General features: G+C 37.0%; 1 protein-coding gene across 1 annotated transcript in view; it reads left to right on the forward strand.

The window, feature by feature from the left end:
* ERBB4 (erb-b2 receptor tyrosine kinase 4) overlaps window positions 1-5,525 on the forward strand; it is a 931,393-nt gene extending 925,868 nt beyond the window's left edge. The window contains exons 26-28 of the mRNA XM_008145201.3: window positions 905-952; window positions 1,763-2,060; window positions 5,080-5,525. Of these exons, the coding sequence (XP_008143423.2) occupies window positions 905-952; window positions 1,763-2,060; window positions 5,080-5,525 (792 nt within the window). The remainder of the gene's footprint in view (window positions 1-904; window positions 953-1,762; window positions 2,061-5,079) is intronic.
* The last annotated feature ends 14,520 nt before the right edge of the window (window positions 5,526-20,045 follow it).

The following is a 20,045-nucleotide window of genomic DNA, read 5'->3' on the forward strand; positions in this document are numbered from 1 at the left end:
AAAATAAAATAAAACGAAGTCTCACATTAAAACAAAAAATAAGACTGAAGAGAAAGATCATGTACCTTTTTATAAGGAGAGGTTAAGAAATTAACTCTTTGCCCTAGCCGGTTTTGCTCAGTGGATAGAGCATCGACCTGTGGACTGAAGGGTCCCAGGTTCAATTCCAGTCAAGGGCACTTGCCCTGGTTGTGGGCTCAATCCCCAGTAGGGGGCGTGCAGGGGGCAGCAGACCAATGATTTCTCTCATCATTGATGTTCCTATCTCTCTCTCCCTCTCCCTTCCTCTCTGAAATCAATTAAAATATATTTTAAAAGTAAATAAATAAATAAAATAAAAGTTAAACAGTAACTTAAAAGAAAAAGAAAAAGAAATTGACCCGTTGCCGAAATGGTGAAAAATATATGTAAGTTGTTAGAAAAAAACAATATTCCCGGCAAATCGAAATCGATTTCTATCTTCTTTGAGAGAATTGTCTTTTTATAAGAGAAAAGTTAATGCAATGCTATGAGGCCATTTCAGTTATTTAACATTAATGAAGAAAATCTTCCTTGTTTAAAATTACAGTTAATCATTTACTGTTTTTTCCTTTCTCCTAGGGCTAATCAGAGGAGTAATCATTGTCCACTTAATTTTTAATCCATTTAAAAATTTTACTTTTTCTACATGATTTTCCTATTTAAGGACTGAGTTAAAATATTTAATCTCCTCAAAACACATCAATAAACTTGCTTTGTAGTTCAAAGTGCGTAGAATTTTACTCTTTAGCAAACTTCACTGTTGGGCGTGGTTTCCTCTCTGGTTCATACGACTCGTGTGGCTTTTCTTTTTCTTTCTTTTTTTTTTTTTTTCATTCATATCACCTCTTATTATATCCATCATTCCATTTTTCTTTCCTATTAGAGTGAAATTGGACACAGCCCTCCTCCCGCCTACACCCCCATGTCAGGAGTAAGTATCTCACAATCAACCTTCATCTTTTAGGATTTTTGGTCTTTGCTTACCATGTTTCCTCTCTCTTGTCTCCCCATAATTTCCTCATGTTGCCTTTGCCAACAGTAAGTTAAGAATTTGCTATAGATTGTGAAGCAACCTTTTTAGATATCTATTATTTCAGTAGATAATCCAAAATGGAGATATTATACATCAACAGTAGCTTTTGATTTTTACCTGGGCTCATAAGTTATATCTCTAGTGAGGAGTTGATCTTGACTACCACGATGTTAGGTTGTGTGCTACAAAGTCAGAATCTCAGTGCTGATTCTCCAGTTAGGTACTGGAGACTCACAGTCACAGTAACTACAGAGTAGAATGCAGTAAGGAAACATCACCATTCAAATGGCCCCAATGTGCTTCTGTTCTTAATGGCAACTGTCTATAACTAACTATGTTGCTATATGTCATGAAAATTCACTTCGGATTTTCTATCAAAAACGGGCAATTGTGGGGGAGAAATGTGAAATATGTTTTATTAGATCATGTGGTGGTAGGTGCTTAGTAATATTAAAAGACTGTATATAGTTCCAAATTGTTTTCCATGACTTAAGTTTTAAGAAAAATTGGAATTTTAGGTGTGATTAGTCTGTAACTCAAAGCCATTAGCCACTAGGGAAAAATAAGGTAAATTCAAACAAACAAACAAACAAAAAACCTGACATTTTTCTGAAAGATGGGCTTCCATATCCTTTAGCTTTTAACACTCATTTTTTACAACTATTCCTAACAATGACCGTTGTCCGAATGTGTCTCTACTATTGACAGAACCAATTTGTGTACCGAGATGGGGGTTTTGCTGCAGAACAGGGAGTGCCCGTGCCCTACAGAGCCACGACCAGCACCATCCCAGAAGCTCCCGTGGCTCAGGGGGCCACAGCCGAGATTTTTGATGACGCCTGCTGCAACGGCACCCTCCGCAAGCCAGTGGCACCCCATGTCCAGGAAGATAGCAGCACCCAGAGGTACAGTGCCGACCCCACAGTGTTTGCCCCGGAACGGAGCCCACGAGGGGAGCTGGATGAAGAAGGCTACATGACCCCTATGCGAGACAAACCCAAACAAGGTACAAACAGGGTGTTCAGAAATGATTGCCGTTCCACACTCACATCCATCAAAATAAGCAAAGTATAGAAGGGGAGTGGCCAAAGCACTGGACTATGCATCGTTTGTGACCCAGAAACAGACCTGGGCTGCTGCCATCCAGGCTGTACTGTCTGAACCAGCAGCATCCGAGGCAGTGATGGCTTTTTAGAAATCAGAGTCTCAGGCCCTGCCTGGATAAGAGCCTGAATTTTAACAAGATCCCAAGGTATTTTTTAACATGGTCAAGTCTGAGAAACACTAACCGAAACATATCGTTATTGAAATATTTGAATGAGGTAGCATATCACAAGATTTCAGAACCATTGTTTTATTGGACTTATTGTGGAGATCGTAAAAATTGGGATTGTTGGCAAAAGTGTCCAAAGATTTTAATGGCACTAGTAAAAGATTTGGTGGATTCTTTAAAGTGGTGTCATTTAAATGACCCAGTTTATTACAGAAAATTATGATTTCTTCTGACACATTTCAAAAATTAAAGTCCTAGCCCTTCATATACTTACACATACACCGTTCCATCTTAAAAATATCCATACTTTGTGGTTTCATAAAGCACCGTAGTGGTTCCCTCTTATCTACTGTTTTGTTTTCCATGTTTTTAGTTGCGCATGGTGAACCACAGTCTGAAAAAATCAAATGGAGAATGACGGAAATAAACAGTTTATGTTTTAAAGTGTGTGCTGTTCTGAGCAGTGTGATGAAGTCTCAGGCCACCCTGCTCTGACCCACCCAGGATGTGTGTCCATGTTGTGTACACTTTCGGCTCATTGGTCACTTAGTAGCCATCTAGGTTTTCAGATGGATTGACTGTATCACAGTGATGGTGCTCAAGTAATCCCTTATTTACTTAATAATTTCTACAAAGTGCAAGAGTAGAAAGGCTGGCAATTTGGATGCCAACGAAAAGCTATAAAATTCTTTCTGTAAGTGAGAAGTTATGTATCTATAGGTAAAAATCAGTAATATATATAGGGTTTCATACTATCCACACTTTCATCTATACTATCCACACTTTCAGGCATCCACTGGGGGTCTTGGGATGTATCTCCCATGGATGAGGGGGGACTAGTATACAGTGTTAGTGGTGGAAATGTTAAACACCCAAATCAAGCAACATTTCCATTTTGCAAAAGCTTCTTTCCTTCTACCTTAAAAGCATCACAAAAAGAAAATAGATGATTGTTATTCAAAACTGATGATCCTGTCTCAGCATCTTCAGTGTCAACAGTAAACTGTATTTTAAGACTCTGTATGAGGGCCCATTATGTCCTGTAATATTCACTTTTATAAAATGTGAAATACACATTATAAATAGCCTATTAAAATATACATATACACTGAGTGGCCAGTGTATTAGACTCTCTGTAGAGCATCCTCAGATTTTGCCTCTGAATACTAAGAGACCAGGTTTCTGTAGAAGGAATGCTTACTAGTAGTTCTCAAAGACTAGAGCATTTTAGTATAGACATTCCTATACTTTTAAGGAAGAAGTTCAGAAATCTGGGGGGGAAAACAATTTCTGCTCCCTTTTAAGTTTATTCATATATTTTTTCTTAAAATGACAGTAGCTTTGAGCCCCTTTCAAATTAAAACATTTTATCAAAGGTAAAGTTCACCCCACTCCTGTAGGGGCAATAATGAAAACAGTGCAGAAGAACAAGATGATTACTCAGGAGGAGTTAGAAGACCTGAAGTCTAGTTCATTGCTAATTGAATCCTTCATACATTATTGAATCTCTGTTTTCTGCCTATAAAGCTGGAAAACTACAGCTTGTACCTCCTTTTTCACAGGATTGATGCAGGATGAAATGAGAGTACCTTGTACATTACTGAACTGTAATTCATGTAGTATATGATGATGAGATATTCATTACCACCTTTTAACTTGCACATGATGCTAAATACTTAAGTACATCCAGTAGGCCTATATCCAGGGGAAAATAACCCTGAGTTGATGAGATTTTTTTCTCTACATGTCAAACTAAGTATGGGGGATAGAAAGTTTATTTCAGAATGTTGGCATCTCAGCAAAGTAAGAATAGCTAAAGTGTCATTTTTATGTATATACTAAAAGACAAGACAAAAATATGGTCCATATATTTGGATACATGTCTATATATATAGTCATAATATACAGGAATTAAACTTGAGGAGAACAACATTAATTAGCATTTTTAAAAAATTCTGAGCCAGTACCTATTTTAGATCAATTTATTCGATTAAATCAGACAAAATATCGACTAATGGATCATAGAGACATTTTATATGATTCAAACTAATAGTTTGGTATTTTGTGATTATCAGTAGCCACTGGAAATTGTTATACTTTATTGTTAAGCATACGTACTGGCAAGCAAGTCACTTTAGAAGCATGTTAGATGTCTACCAGATTTGTTTTAGGAGTTGAGTTTTGTTTTCTTAGATGTTTCTCTTCCTATGAATAAAGCTTTCTGGAGAACATCTGTAATCAAATCCTTGTTACTGTACAGGCACCACAGTAAACCTCACTTGCTAAAAATGCTATCCTTTCACTTTATCGACTGATCTTGGAGTAGAATTCGGCTATAGATATTTAGATTTTTCACTATCCTTTAAAAAAATTCTGATTTCTCCATATTTAAAGGCTATTTAACGCTTATAGGTTGTCTTATCTTCCAACGTAAGTTTGGATAACTGGCCCCCTATGTGGGAGAGACAAATGCAATTAGACAGAGAAAGAACAATCTAGGCGACAGAAACACTGATACCAGCCCTGCAGGTGTCTTGTTTTGTCCTTATCATATTTTTTTTTGACCCATTTACTCTCTCTCTCTCTCTCTCTTTTTTTTTTTTTTAATGACAGTAGTAATCAACAAAATAGTTCTGTGAGAATCCATGGCTTTACCGTTCTGAACAAAGCAGCCAGCCGTTCTGTGTAACCTTGCTCTGATGAACGTTTTCCAGGCAGTGGATGCTAACCGATCCTTTTCGTGTTCCGTCAGAGTATCTGAACCCTGTGGAGGAGAACCCGTTCGTTTCCCGGAGGAAAAACGGAGACCTTCCAGCCCTGGATAACCCCGAATATCACCACGCTTCCCCTGGCCCGCCCCAGGCAGAGGATGAGTGCGTGAAGGAGCCCCTGTACCTCAACGCCTTCGCCCACACGTTGGGGACCGCGGAGCCCCCGAGGAACCCCGTGCTGGCCGTGCCGGAGAAGGCCAGGAAGGCGTTCGACAACCCCGACTACTGGAACCACAGCCTGCCCGCTCGCAGCTCCCTCCAGCACCCAGACTACCTGCAGGAGTACAGCGCGACGTATTTTTATAAACAAAACGGACGGATCCGGCCGATCGTGGCAGAGAACCCCGAGTACCTCTCTGAGTTCTCGCTGAAGCCAGGCCCTGTGCTGCCCCCTCCACCCTACAGACACCGGAATACCGTGGTGTAGGCTCAGCGGGGGGTTCGGGGCGGGAAGACACGCCCGCTCCCAGTTCCCCGCCACCACGCTTTCTCTGACGGTCCCCCTTCTGCTCCCGAGGCCAGTAGTTGTGAGACTTCCCAGGGGAAGCTCGAGAGACGCAACGATAGTTAATGTGCGTATCTAACTTGAACATTAGAAGGAAGGACTTGAGAGAGAAAGACGGGAAAAACCACACTGTTTCTCCATTTCTCCGCATGGGTTGGTCAGGAGACAGAACCAGCAAATGTCAGGCAATACTGCCGGCTGTCAAACTAGTTTTCCAATTTTTTTTTTCTTTTTTTCAAATTTCTTTCTATTTTTTTTTTTTTTTTCTTAAATGCAGAGTCTTGAAAGACCCATGCTATCTGTTCCTGTCTACAGGAACTGATGTGTACAGTTTCAGCATCCCTGAAAGCCCTAATAACCTTTCCATTAGAATAAGGAAAAAGATAACCTTTTTCTATAACATGTAATATAACAGATGGGGAAATCCAAATTTCTTTCTGCCACGGTTTCTATCCTGACAAGCAAGAGTGGCTAACTCAGCCTTCGTTTCTGAATCGACACCAGAGTTATGACGTAATTATGCGTGGAGGGCTTTCTTGTGTTTTTATTTATTATTTTCCTTTTTTGTTTTTGCTTGGCTCTAGTCCTTCATATGATTACTTTCTCCCCTACTTTTGGCTTTAATTTCTAATGGCTAAGATTTTTTTTATGCATTGCTATAAATTGGCAGAAATTTAAAAAAGGAAGTGGAATGGCCACTATTTAAAATATATTGTCTTTAAAATTAGAAAGGGAGGCCAAGATGTTAGTCAAATATAGCATCAAATCTCACTTTTGAGTTTTACACTATTGAACATGTACCACCGCCCCCCCATTCATTTTCATCCTTCAATGTTTTCTTCTCTATAAATGACAGTACTTGATAGGCAGTTGGTAATGGTTGAAAAAAAAAGAAGGGAAACTAAGAGACAGTTCTGTGTGGTTCATGAAAACTACTGATATTTTCAGGGGTTATCCAATGGGGAATCCATTGAACTGGAAGAAACACACTGGATTGGGTATGTCTACCTGGCAGATACTCGGAAATGTAGTTTGCACTTAAACTATAATTTTATTTGTTCTCTTTCTGAACTCCATTTTGGATTTTGAATGAAGCAATATGGAAGCAACCAGCAAAATAGCTAATTTAAGTACATTTTTTTAAAAAGTGCTTAAAGAAAGAAAGACTGTGGAAATACCAAACCAAGCCAATTAGGACTTTGGAACAGTATCCAGGGATTATGATGACAGGGACAGCACCTTATGTACATGTGATATCACATTTGCTACGCAAGGAAAGTTGTCCAGTTTGTATATTGAAAATTAAGAAATGCAAGCAAGGATGGGCTTGAATTCCATGGAATTTCTAGTATGAGACTCTATTTATAAGAAGGGGAAGGTAACTCTTTGCACATAAATTGGTATAACAAAAGAGAAAGACAAGCATTCACAGCTTATAGATAGGTCCTTGGGTCAAAACTTGTAAATAAACCTGAAAAATATTCTCATGTAATTATTTTAATATCCCACATACTAATCTTTTGATACTTTATATAATAACTCCTTTCCTCAAACACAGCATCCTAGTCTAGGACCATCTTTATTATGTATTGTTTCAAGAGAATACCTGCTGAGTTAAGATGAGTAATGGGAACAATTGGTAGGTATGAGTCTCCAGAAAAAGGGAACCTCAGGTCAGTTATCAGGAGAATTGGATATGTCTCTCTTTTCCAGGAAAATCCATCCCAAGTCATTTGGATTTAAATTTTTTTTTCTAATGTTGACATTGTGGGATCAAATTTGACTTTATTATAAGAAGCAATTAGACTAAAAATCTCCAAATGGTAAAACAGAGAGTTTGGAGTGGGGGGCGGGGGATGCAAAAGAAAAAAAAAAATCTAGGTTTCTGCTTATTTTGAAAATGTAAATCCATTAATACCTTCAACTTATTTTTTTCAATTAATATTTATTTAGAGTCTATTAAAAGCACTGTGTTATGTGGGAAACACTGAGATAAATGTAATATTATTCCTAACGTAAACATTTTAGTCTAGTTTATTTGGGATGACACTTGAATTTCTTCATAAATTTAAAGAATAAGATTGCATGAACTTTTTGTGAGTAGTCATTATAAAATCTAGTGAACTCATTTGAGACACAAATGAAAGATCCTACAAGTTACTGAAATATACAAATAGGATAGTTTCAATGCTATCCTCTAAGCACAAACGGGTCTAGAAGGATGTTGCATCACTGGCCTATTGGCCTGCCTGGATTCAAACTTGACCATTAAATCAGCAGTCGATGTTGGGCTTTGGCCAAGAACCTTGGAGGCATTGGGATCAGTTTTGTTCTAGGTTTTGAAAAGAGAGGTAAGCTAAAAGAGTGAGGAAAAGCGATGAAGTGATTTCTGAGATCCTTTCTAGTAAAGTTCAACCATAAATTTCCCAAGAATAATTCAGGTGCCACAGCCTGACAGCTGAGAGCACTCTCACCCATTCAGAGGAGTCTCCAGGAAAAGGGGACCTCACTTCAGTACTTATCAAAATTGAAATATCAGCCTCCAACTTCTGGATAAATCTGTACCAACTCAGCATTGACAGCATGCTGGTTGAATACTAGAGCTTGATTTTTTTCTTTTGATTTACAGTATTCATATGTTTTTGTTTTTTTTGTGATATGGAAAGCACAATCATTTATTTTGTAGAAGGATAGAACAATAATTTGTTTTACTCTTAAGGTAATAGAAATGTATCCAGTGAATGTAATCTCCTTCATCCTAAGAACATGAGACCCTTGGACATCAGGTAATCTTCCACTAATAACTGGAGATAGATGTGAGTATAATCTAAAATGACCCAAAATGTTTCATGAGAGCTCCATGTCCTTGTTCCTTTTGAGTGCTTTTTGTAGTACATACTTGATTTCAGTTGTTTTAGGGTTTCCCTTTTGTTAGATATTTGTTCCCCTTGGAAAACATATTTCAGAGTGGATGAGAAGGAGAAGAAAAATTCCATTTGTTCCAAAGAATAACTTGGTCAGCCCAGTGGAGCGTAATGTTCCAATGCCAATCAAAGCCTGAAAGGTGCATTGGAATATCATGTTCCTGAGGCTAGATGTATCCGTGCTAATATGCAGAATCAATTCAGTAAATTTGAAGAAAATTACTATTAAAGTTGCACAAACTATATTTTTTAAATCACCCAATTTTGTAGTTTATATCTACTTTAGGGAATCCTATTTTCAAGTATGAAAAACGGTATAATGGAAAGGTTGTTTAAAGAAGTACTTCTGAGACAGGTGAGGAAAGATGTTCTGTAAACCAGGGTAGATCCAGAACCACAAAGCATCCTGCACCATGCTGAGGTGCTTGGGCTGCTGAGCAGCGGTTGGTTTTCCAAATGTTAGTGGCACAGGTTAGGATGAGAGCTCTTTCTCTAGTAATAATTTTGAAATAGCATAAAAAAATGAAATACTCAAATTATATTAAAAAATGCAAAGTAAAAATATGGGACTCTTTCTTAGTATATCAAGAAGGATGATCATCTGTAGCTTCGGAGAAGAGAGTATTCTTTTAAGACGTGTTATGATGTGTGCTAATAGCTTCTAAAGGCAGGACGTGGCATGAAGATCAGGGATATCCCCAATGCCAAGGACAGACCCTAAGAGGACTGTGAGGGTCTACTGCTATATGAAGTGAGAGGGACTATGGGTGTGCTTCTTGAAGTGTCGAAAGTGAAAAGAAAAATTTAATTCTTTAAGCCCGACAGGGAAGGATGTAAATACAAGTTTTTTCTAGCTATCTAACCTTTATTTCAAAACTTGAATTACCCATCCATCTATAAATGTTGATTATTTATCTAGTGTATGTAGTTCATAAGGTACTAGGAAGGATGATCACGAAAGCATGTATATAACTGGGCAGACCATGAAAATGCTGTAAGATGTAGATTTAGTTAGGTCATCAGCCATTAAATGGTTTTAATATTATTAAATAAATTAAGATAGATAACTAACCACGAAATATAATGTAACAAAATACAACGCAGGATATGAGAGTGTAGGATGGATTTTGCAAAGTGAAACATAAGTTTACCCTTTAAAGTCGCTATTTGTTGGGTGTAACTGAAAGTAGGCATGGAGAGGGCTGGTTCCACTTGTGAAACTGCTTTAAAGAACGACAATTAATTCTTTTCTCACACTCTCACTCCTTTACCTTTATAAAATGTACTAAGTGTAAAGAGGCATTTTAAAATTTGTTTTGCAAGCACCACCTTGAAGAGTTTTACAGGCAAATATGTTGATTATGACTTGAAGTGAGAGGTCTCCAAATGAAGTCCGGGAAATGTAAATGTTCTATTACCTTAGGCAGAGTCAAAGAATGAGTGGTGCCATTTACTAAGCAAACAAAACATTTAATTTGTGACATGTCCTTTCTTTTTCCTTGATACCTCCGGTTTCCCAAAACAAACAGGAATTAGTGAACAATATTCTAATAAAGAAATGCTAACACCAGCATTTCAAACTGCTGTATCTTCATTATTTTGAACTCCAGTTATTAGACTGATGATTTGTAATACAGCAAATAAGAAATCCAGGTGTGTAAGCTGCTAGTTGTTAAAAAAAATCAGATAAATTCACTCCTGTATATGCTATGGACAGAGAATTCTGCTGTGCCTCTCGTGTATATGGAATTTTGAAGGATCGCTTTGAACCCATGTTGATACATAAAGGCAGACTCATGTCTTCTAATTGCCATTTGCTTAAGAAAGAATAGCATTAGAGAGATAGAGTGGGTATAATTTAAAATACTGAGATCAGTGGAGACCTTAATATTGCAGATCTTGCAGTGGGGCCAGGTTTTATATTTCTGGGTAGAAGTAATACAATATTCTAATCCCAGGCATGCCTTTGGAGAGCAGTTGTCTCTCCAGTTACCACCATGAAGCTGTGGTGGGCACCTTGTTGGGTCAGGAAAACCTTTTCTTTGTGTGGACAAGTGGCTTTTAACACCATGGGCTGCTTTGTTATGTTCATTCACAGAAAAGTCCCCATAAAAAAAAGTAGAAAATTTAGACACTCTGTTCAAATCCCCCTGATTTTGCAAAAATGTAGGATGTGCTACATTTGCGGACCCCTGCCTCACCTCTTCCCAGCCAGGTGAAATTTTGGGCAGAAGAAAATGCTTCTCTGGTCATGAGCTGAAAAGACTCTAAGCCCCCATTTCACGGGTGTTCTCATGCTTTCCCTGGAAAACAATACCCTTTGACCCTCAGTTTTAGAAGTGATTGTCTTGGTAGGTATCACAGAAATGCTCATTTCTCTCTGGACCTTAGAGGAAAAGACCATCCTCTTTCCCTTCCCACTAGCACAACCACCTCCATTGTCTTCACTTCTCCCCCACTCTAGTTTGGAGTGGTCCTCTCGATGCTGTTCCTCTCTTAAGCCATAGTGGATCTCTGAGGTCCCACGCCCTGCTTTGTGAAATAATCACTTAGCCTCTGCTCTCACATGCCTGACTTTTTCATAAAAGATCCCAGCAATTTGGACATGATTTGAACTATGTACAAATAAATTACTGCACATAGTATACTTGGTGATATTAATTTTTGCTTCATGTTTTTCCATGAAGATTGATTCCTTTACTGTGTCCTTCTCTGTAGGATTTGAGATGAGTCAGCCCTGTGATGAATCTTGAAACTCACATAGGGACACATGCCCTTGGTAGGGTCTTAGATCTATTCTTTTCATGAAAACCTTACATATCACTGAGAAGTTAGTTTTGCCAGCACATTAACTTATTTACTTTATCTTATTTTATTCCTGATGGCAAATATTGTATAGCTGCTATATTTTCCCCCTCAAATGAAGAGTCTTAGTATCCTAAAAGGTAAAGGCTATTCAGCTTTGAGAATCTCCTGTGATCTTTTGTTAGTTCATTTATCCATCTAAGAAATATGTAATGAGTGCAGTTTCACTGTAATGGAAATTCATGTTGTCTGCGAGGTTGCCATTCTTTCTCTGCTTATGCTCTCCAAGGACATTTTTCTTCCAAGACTCTAATGAGTTTGACCCATATCATGAGACATGGTTATATTTGTACAGATATACAAATATAAGAAAACAAAGTTTCATACCTGTAGGCAATAGTCTAACTGGTCCAAGCCACTTTGCCTTTACTGCTATTTTTATCCCTGGTGTGTAAAGTTTGCCCCAGCCTGTAGCCTTTTGAAGGAAAGCAAATCATACATCCTATATATTGACATAACCTGATTTTTGGATCTCATTTCCAGATTTTTCAGTTAATGAAGGGTTGTGCTTTTTCCCTCGTGTGGAAGTCATTTTCCTGTATATTTCTGGATCTCTCAGGGGCTGGGAGGAGGGAGTGAAGGGACTGCACCATAGCACTCCACTGTAGTAATTACTGTAGTAATCCACTTTTGGGATTACTACAGTAATCAGCTACGAAAGTTATTTTCTAAATGTAGATATGTGAGCTGTTCTTTTAAAGTAAGGTACTTTGAAATATGTAGCATAAACTGGTACTGCTGTTAAATGGGTCGATTACTAAGCTGAGCAGCTGTGCAAGGGCAGCTAACTTTGAATGCACATCTCACTGGCTGTTGCGTCTACATCTCATGTTGTGAGCTCCAGGGACTTGCACTGCTGCATGTCGAAACTGCATTGTCTCATGGTATGACTGGTTGTTCATGTCTTTCTTGAGCACCATTGTAACAAGATCAAATGAAAATGAGACCAATCTGTAAGACAATTCATAGCACAAAAAAAAATGTCATGTTGAATCTTCTCTCAGACACTCATCTCATACACACATCAACATAGTAACTAAGATCAGTTCAGGTGTTCATGGGAGACACCACCAAAAAGACAGAGGCTTAAGGTATTTTATACGTTTGTGTTCATTTCCTTGTCTTCTTAACTTGTAAAGAGAAAACAAGCCCTCTCTCTTATGAAGTACCTTCAAAGGACAGGGGTGTAAAAATACCTAGTTGGTAAGCCATCAGTGTTTCATTTAAACCCCAGTGTTCAAAGTTAGCTGCCTTTTGAAATAAACAAAAAATACTACTGTATGTTTGAAAATGTGAATAGTATTTTTATAGCTTGTTAAAGACATGGCTAGTTGCATTTGTAAATAAGGATAATGTTGCTTTGATTTTCTTTTGTGGACATCTTTATTTGGAACATAATTGTCTTTAGGGTTGATTTGTATATAAGTAATTGGCTTGTGATTGTTTCTTTTTGGTTGGAAGTTATAATTTTGACATTACTTGTGATTCTGTGTTCAGCACTATTGTGACATGTTCAACCTCTGCACTCGCTTACACAATAGGATATGACAATTGTGTGTTGTAAAATGTTATTTTGATTTTTTTTTCTATTTTATCTATGAAGGATTATGCACTTAACTCATACTAACTTTTTTAATGTTAGGTATATTTTTAGTATAATTTCCCTTAATCTTTTTTCTTCTGTAACCCTTCAACCCCTTCGTTTTCCCCTTCCCCCTACTTCTGTTGTTATTTGAAAATGAGAGACACACTGTCTTTTAAATTTCTGTAATTAGGCTTCTCAGTTAGTTCTCAAGGATCCTCTCTTGGCTCTTGGGAAAGAATTGTACCTGTACAAGGCAATTATAGAATGCGACCTGCTTTGCCTCATTCCGTACTGATCATCCCAGCTGAACAATTTGAAAACTGTTCTGCTTTTTTGTTACATGAATCTGTCAGAAATATATTTTTAATTTAATATAAATGAAATTCAATAAAATATGAAACAAATTTTCTCTTCTGTGTCATAAATTTGTTCTAAGAAAAACCAATTGGGGAGAGGAAGATTTGTTTTTGGTTTAATAATCTGATGTGTGATTAGCTTATTTTTGTTCATAGTTATGAATCTCATTAATTATTCCTAGGAACCCTTTGGTTGTTTGAAATGTGATACATTCCATATGTTTTTACCACCTAGCGTAAATGCCTACTGATGTGTATAGACTACTCATCTGTACAGACTATGCTTAATTAACTGTGGTTGGTTTGTTTCTTTAGAAATTAAAAAAAAACAAATATTGGGTAGGTTGTATCCAAAAACCATTAATATTTTTTTATTTTTTTCAGGGTTAAACCTCTATTTTATTTTTATTAAATATAAAAAATTTTATTTTTATCACAATTTATCTTCTCTACCCACCCACACCTCTCCACCCCCACAAGTACCACACTGTTGTCCCTGTCCATGGTTTATTTATTTTTTCTTTTTGCTTAATCCCTCCACCTCCCAGCCCTCCCCCACACCCTCTTGAGCTGTCAGCCTGCTCTCTATCTATGAGTCTGTCACTATTTAGTAACTGGTGACTGGTGACTTGAGACAAGCCCACAGACATGTGTGGGGGTGATTTCAGAAACATTGATGACATGAACAAGATCTCTCAACACTCTCATATTCCAATTTTCTTATTTTTAATATTGTTTCTCACCCCTTCATACTTCCACACTGTAAGAACTTTAAGATTTCAGTAACTTCTCATTTAGGATTATATTACTGTTCAAAACTGCTATGGTTATTTGATTATATATGATGTCAACTGAGTCAGTGGATAGGAAATGTTTTTCAACAATATTGGTATTGGTATTAAAGATCAGGTATTGGTATTAAAGATCCTGTTGATCACACCGTCTGCTAATTGCATGGATATTCACATATTCTCTCTCTTAGATGTTTAGGCCCATTTATTTGAGATCATAGTCATTCCATAGTGTTCACAGTAACATATGTCAAGGTGCTCTGTATTTTAAGCCACTGATAAATTGAGGAAGAGAATGAAACAACTTGTGTTTCTAATGCTTTAAGGTACAGTTGACATTTCCAATAGCACCATGTTAGTTCATAGCAGTTGTAGGACTCATTAATTAATACTGCTTTATCATGTATAAACTTATTCTGCATATGTTGGTTCATTTGACTTAATATATAAATTTTGTTGGAATAATCCTAGTCATCCAGATAAGAAAAATAAGGAAAATCTATAATTATGTGACCATTACTAGAAGGTGGTACTTACCCGCAAAGCTTTATCTTCTGATGAAGAAATATCTTTCTTCCTCTAATTAGTAAACACTTCTCTTTATCCCTCTGCTGAGAAAAGAACTTTACTCTGATAGAAGCATACTTTATGCTAACACATTGACTTATTTTAAAAGTACCAGTGGTCTTCATTAGACCCTTGCAAATGTTCTTCTGATACTACTGAAAACTTCACTTCAGCTCCTCGAACTACCCAAAAGCAACTCATTTATGATGGGTAATCAGGTTTATTTCACTCAAGAAAAAAAAAATTAACATGATCACAAGTAAAAATATTTTTTAAATAATTATGTAGAGCCCTGGTTGGTGTTAGTGGTTAGAGCATCAGCCCTCACACCAAAGAGTTTTGGGTTAAATTCCCAGTCAAGGGCACTACCTGGGTTGCAGGTTCGATCCCAGCCCCAGTCAGGTGTGTGCGGGAGGAAACTAATCAATGTGTCTCTCTCATATCAATATTTCTCTCTCTCTCTCTCTCTCTCTCACTGTCTCTCTCTTTCTCCTTTCCACTTTTTCCCTCCCTCCTCTCTATAAAATTACTATATGGTCTACTGGTTGTGTTCTTTTCTCAAGGTCTTATAAATCTGTTCTGTAAAGGAACCACTTGGCCCCTACATATATCAGAGACTATGGCATACCAATATGCTTATCTCTAGCAATATTTTAAATACATTATTGATAACAGAAGTCAAACCTCTCTCATTAAGTACTTAAATAAGTTGATTACAAATAAGTTGATAAATTTTCTAGAGTTTATTACATGATAAATGACTACAGGATGCAACTTTGGAAATACTTAAATAAAATAATATGATCCTGAAACAATATCCAAAATTCAATTAAAATGATGATAAGAGAGAAAAGATTATGAAGAAGCTGTGAGGTATACAATAGAATAGATGGTTAAAAACTAAAATAAATGTAAAAATTCAAACTATTCTCTTGTAAGATTTCTGAATTCACAATTCACAATCATTTAACATTTTAAGCTCTTTGGGGAGGTTTATATATTATAAAGAGAGAGAGAATATATTACACAAAATATTTACATATATTTATGTTTCAGAATTTCATACAGAATTTCTATTTTAAATGATTACAAGCCTCAAGATGTCAATCATATTACAAGTTACACTCATAATATTCTAAACGGAGCAGGTGCATGGTTAGCTAATTGTATTTCCCTTCACAGTATTATCAGGCTGCATGATGAGCCATGGGGATCAAAGCCACTAGACAACCATCTTAAGATTAGAAACAGAAGACTGTCACCCAGATAGCAATTTTAGAGCCATAAACAGAACAATTCACTACAAGATAGCAATCAGGAGGTTGTAAACCAAATGGTACACATGAGACATGTGAGTATTGAAATACCTGCTCTTGCAAGTTACCCATAGATTTTTAAAAGAAAAATATCCATCTTGCAAACCTGTTTCTACTTACTTGTAATTCCAAGATAAGTAGAGTGTTCTACAAAATAATATAATCCAGGTTTTCTGCCTCTCTTAGAAACAGTAAAATAAAGATTCCAAGCTTTAAAGACATATTTTGTTAGCTGCCCACCAGTTCCTATTGCAAGAGGCATAAACATAGCCTACAATATCTTGAAAATAAATCCTTAATTTTTCATTCCAGTTACTTTAAATACCTTCTTATATCATTGTCTTCCATGTATTACAGAGATTTATTGAATCATCTTGACTTTAACTCTATGCAAAGTTATTATATTTGTGTGGATTTCTAGCCATTACAATAATAACCATATTAAAATAACAATAGGTGTTGATTAAAGACTCCCTATGTCTGATCCTCTTTTAAGAACTTTATGCTCATTGTCTCATTTCAATGTTCCCTACAACCTTATAAGTTACATTAGTTTTCTCTTTTCATAAATGAGAAAACTAAAATATTAGAAAGATTAAAAAAAAAAAAAAAAAAGCTTATCCAACGCCACCCAAAAAGTGGCATCACTGGGACATAAAGCCATGTGATATCAAAATACTTTTACACTAATTTGTTTTCTAATAAATAATTTTACTGTTTAACACATACAGTTGGGAGTTTGAGGATGTGGAGAACCAACTGTATGTATTGATCTATATCTTTGTATACAGGGGACTCAAGCATTGCAGATTTTGGTATCCTCAAGAGGTCCTGAACCAAACCCCCATGGATACCAAGAAACAAGTTAAGATTTTTTTCTGGTGTTTTTTTTTTTTTGGGGGGGGTGTCAAAATTTATACACAAATTATTAATCTCATGAGGGATTCACCATTCCTAAGCCCCTATTTTTTAAGGGTCAACTGTATATGTCTATAATATTAATAATGGTGTAGGAGGTATGGATTTTCCTTACACTTTAAACTCAGTTATGTAATAAATTTAATTTCCTTAGTGTCTTTCACAAATTTCCATTTTATCTAGAAGTAGAAAACATAAAGTGACCAATTAAAATTTTTTCAGAATTAATTCAAAATATGTTAAGCCAATTTAAAGTTTTTTTCCATCATTTCCTATCAGGGGTTATTTTTCATTCTGGATGCCTATGTTGGTAAACATTTACAAGATTCTGTAGCCATGATAAATAACTGGGAAATATCGTTGGCTTATCATTCAAAAGCTAATTTCTGTGGTGTGTCAAACTGCTTTATCTCAAATGATGCCTTAGGAGACCAGACTACCTTTATCTTGTGTCTCATCTATCTCAACATGTTACCTCTATGATTGCCAAAACAGAGAAGCAAGTGTTAGGGAGTTCGAACAAGGACTTTTTACTGCCACAGCCCAGAAAAGACATATCCCTTATGTTCATAGTTCATTGTTTAAAACTAGTCACTTGGTCCTGCCCAGGTTCAAGGGAGCTGTGGAGCACATAGATATTGATTGAGTATAATTTTTCTGACACATTTCTGATGTAGCATTATGACAATGAAGGGTACTGTCTACCCTTAGCCAAATCTATGATGGTATGTGTTAGGATATTTGCTATAGATCTAATTGTTTGTAATGGTCATTCTTTTACTCTGTCTTCCACTGAGATGTCTACATTCCCACCTAGTATCCTGTCATTTGATTTAATGCAAATTCCTTACTGTGACCAGCATCTTCAGACTCTCTTGCAAATCCCAGACCTTTCTAGAGGAAACATTAAAATATGCTTCCTCACACTACTGTGAGGCTTGGTCCTGCTACCTGAGGCTCCCCATGCTGACCCATCTACCCTGTTACATCCAATCCAAGGGCAAGTAAAATTTTGTGTGGTTCCTTCTCTGCGTTCATGTGAGTAATTGTTTGCATTTCTAAATTTAACCTGAGGGAAGGTGCAGAACAAAATTACATTTCTATGAATAGAATCAGATTTTATTCATGGAAATCCACCAGAATATGTCATTTTCTTCTTTATCTTAGTTCTTCCTTCCTAACATCTAAGGATTTTTAAAGATTGGAAAGTGGGATTGGTGGGGAAAGATGAGCATTGTGAAGCATTGTTTCCATCTAATCGATATTGTTCTAAATAGTGAATTGAAAGGCCAAGATTTTTGTTTTCCTAGTTCTGTTCCCTGTAGTGCCATGAAGGTCTCCTACCTTATATCCTGAAGAAGTGTTCCTCAAAGGGTAAAAAAAAAATTGTGGGGGTGGGGGAACTCAACCTACATGATAGGTATTGTGCTAAGGAAATCATATGAATTATCTCCCTTCATCTTTATAAATTATAAGGTAAGAGCTGTATTTTAACAGTTGTTGATTTCTGATGATGGTGGGACATAATAAATTACCCCTACAGAAATGAAAAGCAGAATTGTTTATTGATTACAGCTCTGTCAGTGGGTGAAAGGCTGCCAGGCAAGGCCACACAGGCAGTTGTACCTGGGGAAAGGGTAATGGCCTGTTGGAAATGCAGGAGACAGCTTATGAATGGCATACTGGTTAAAGTTAGGTATGTTTCATAGGTTTCATGTTGATTTATTATTTTTGTTAACTGTGGAAGGGCGATTCTTGGGGTACACCTGGAATAAGAATTCTCAGAGGCCCCCATGGGAGGATGAGGTATTGTAGAAAGCTTTATTTCTGTGGAATTAAATCCCTGAGTTTCCAAGTTCTCATTTCCCATTGAACAAGTATAGCAGTGGCTTCAACAGAGGTAGAATCAAAGCCAGTGTCCAGAAATGTTGCTCCATATTGGAGCAGTGTTCAGTCCAGCACCAGGCTCTCTTAGTTTTTGTTCCCAGTTGCAATCCATCAGTCTATTGCATGTGGGTGCACATGGCTATGGAGGAAACAGGCAAAGGCAAACAAGCGAAGAAAGTCAAGAGAGCCAAAGCCAGGCGCACCAAGAAAGCAAGCTCCTTTGTTTAGGGGATTGTGTATTCCTAAATTTTCGAGGGCTTGCACTGTCCCTGTCCATGGTGGCCAATGACCTCTGTTCCTTGTGCATGTATCTATTTCCCCTTTGTTGGACCCCTTTTTTCCAGTGATCTATGGGGAGTGGTTGCTATAATATGTGGCTTCCCCCTTGCTCCTTTCCTATTATTAATAAGTAGCTAATTACAATAGTATCATTTTGAATATTCTGCTGACCTAAGAAGAGGCCATCTTAGATATTTGGCATCTGGGGCCTCTTGCAGTTAGTTACATGTGTGCATTGTGACCCAGGAGTGTTAAGCCTGATAAGGGGGAAGGTGTCGGAGTGTAGACTTGGCAAACTTCCCACAATGAACATTGAGTTTTTAACCATGCTTTCAAAACTGGGTCAATACAGCACTTGTGAAATATTATATTAAATGCTTTCATGGTTCCTGCTTTTCAGTTAAAGTAATTGAAATGTAGAATGTGTAAGTTACTTAATAAAAATCACACAGCTAGAAGATCAAGGCCCACCTAGATCATAGCTATACTGCTCTCTAAGTGGATCTGATCTCTTCTACATCTGCTTTAGTAGGGCTTCCTTGGGCTTTCTTTTCACTCTTCAGTTTGGACCTTTTCTCTCTTCTGTCTTGCACACTGTGTATTTTGCATGGCTGTTAGGAACTATGATGTGTTGAGTTACTGTGTATTCACCTCTCTAGGGCCTGTCAGCCCACACCTACTTTATCTTGGCTCATTCTGCTTTCCAAACTCTCAGTGCTTGGTACCCACTTGTCTCCTGGAGTTTCCAGAGTGAGGAAGAAGGTGTCTGGAGGGAAGGAGAGAAACTGTACTTACATTACTTCAAAAATAAATTTGAAATTTTACATTAATAATAAAATTACTGTGCTTATTGACATTGTAATTCTGGTAAAAGAGCATTTTGCTATCCAATGGGTTATATATAATGTACTGTTTTATCGGAGAATTTCAAAAGCACTTTACTGTTGGAAGTAG

This window comes from Eptesicus fuscus, chromosome 11, assembly GCF_027574615.1.
Source record: "Eptesicus fuscus isolate TK198812 chromosome 11, DD_ASM_mEF_20220401, whole genome shotgun sequence".
Classification (NCBI taxonomy): Eukaryota; Metazoa; Chordata; class Mammalia; order Chiroptera; family Vespertilionidae; genus Eptesicus; species Eptesicus fuscus.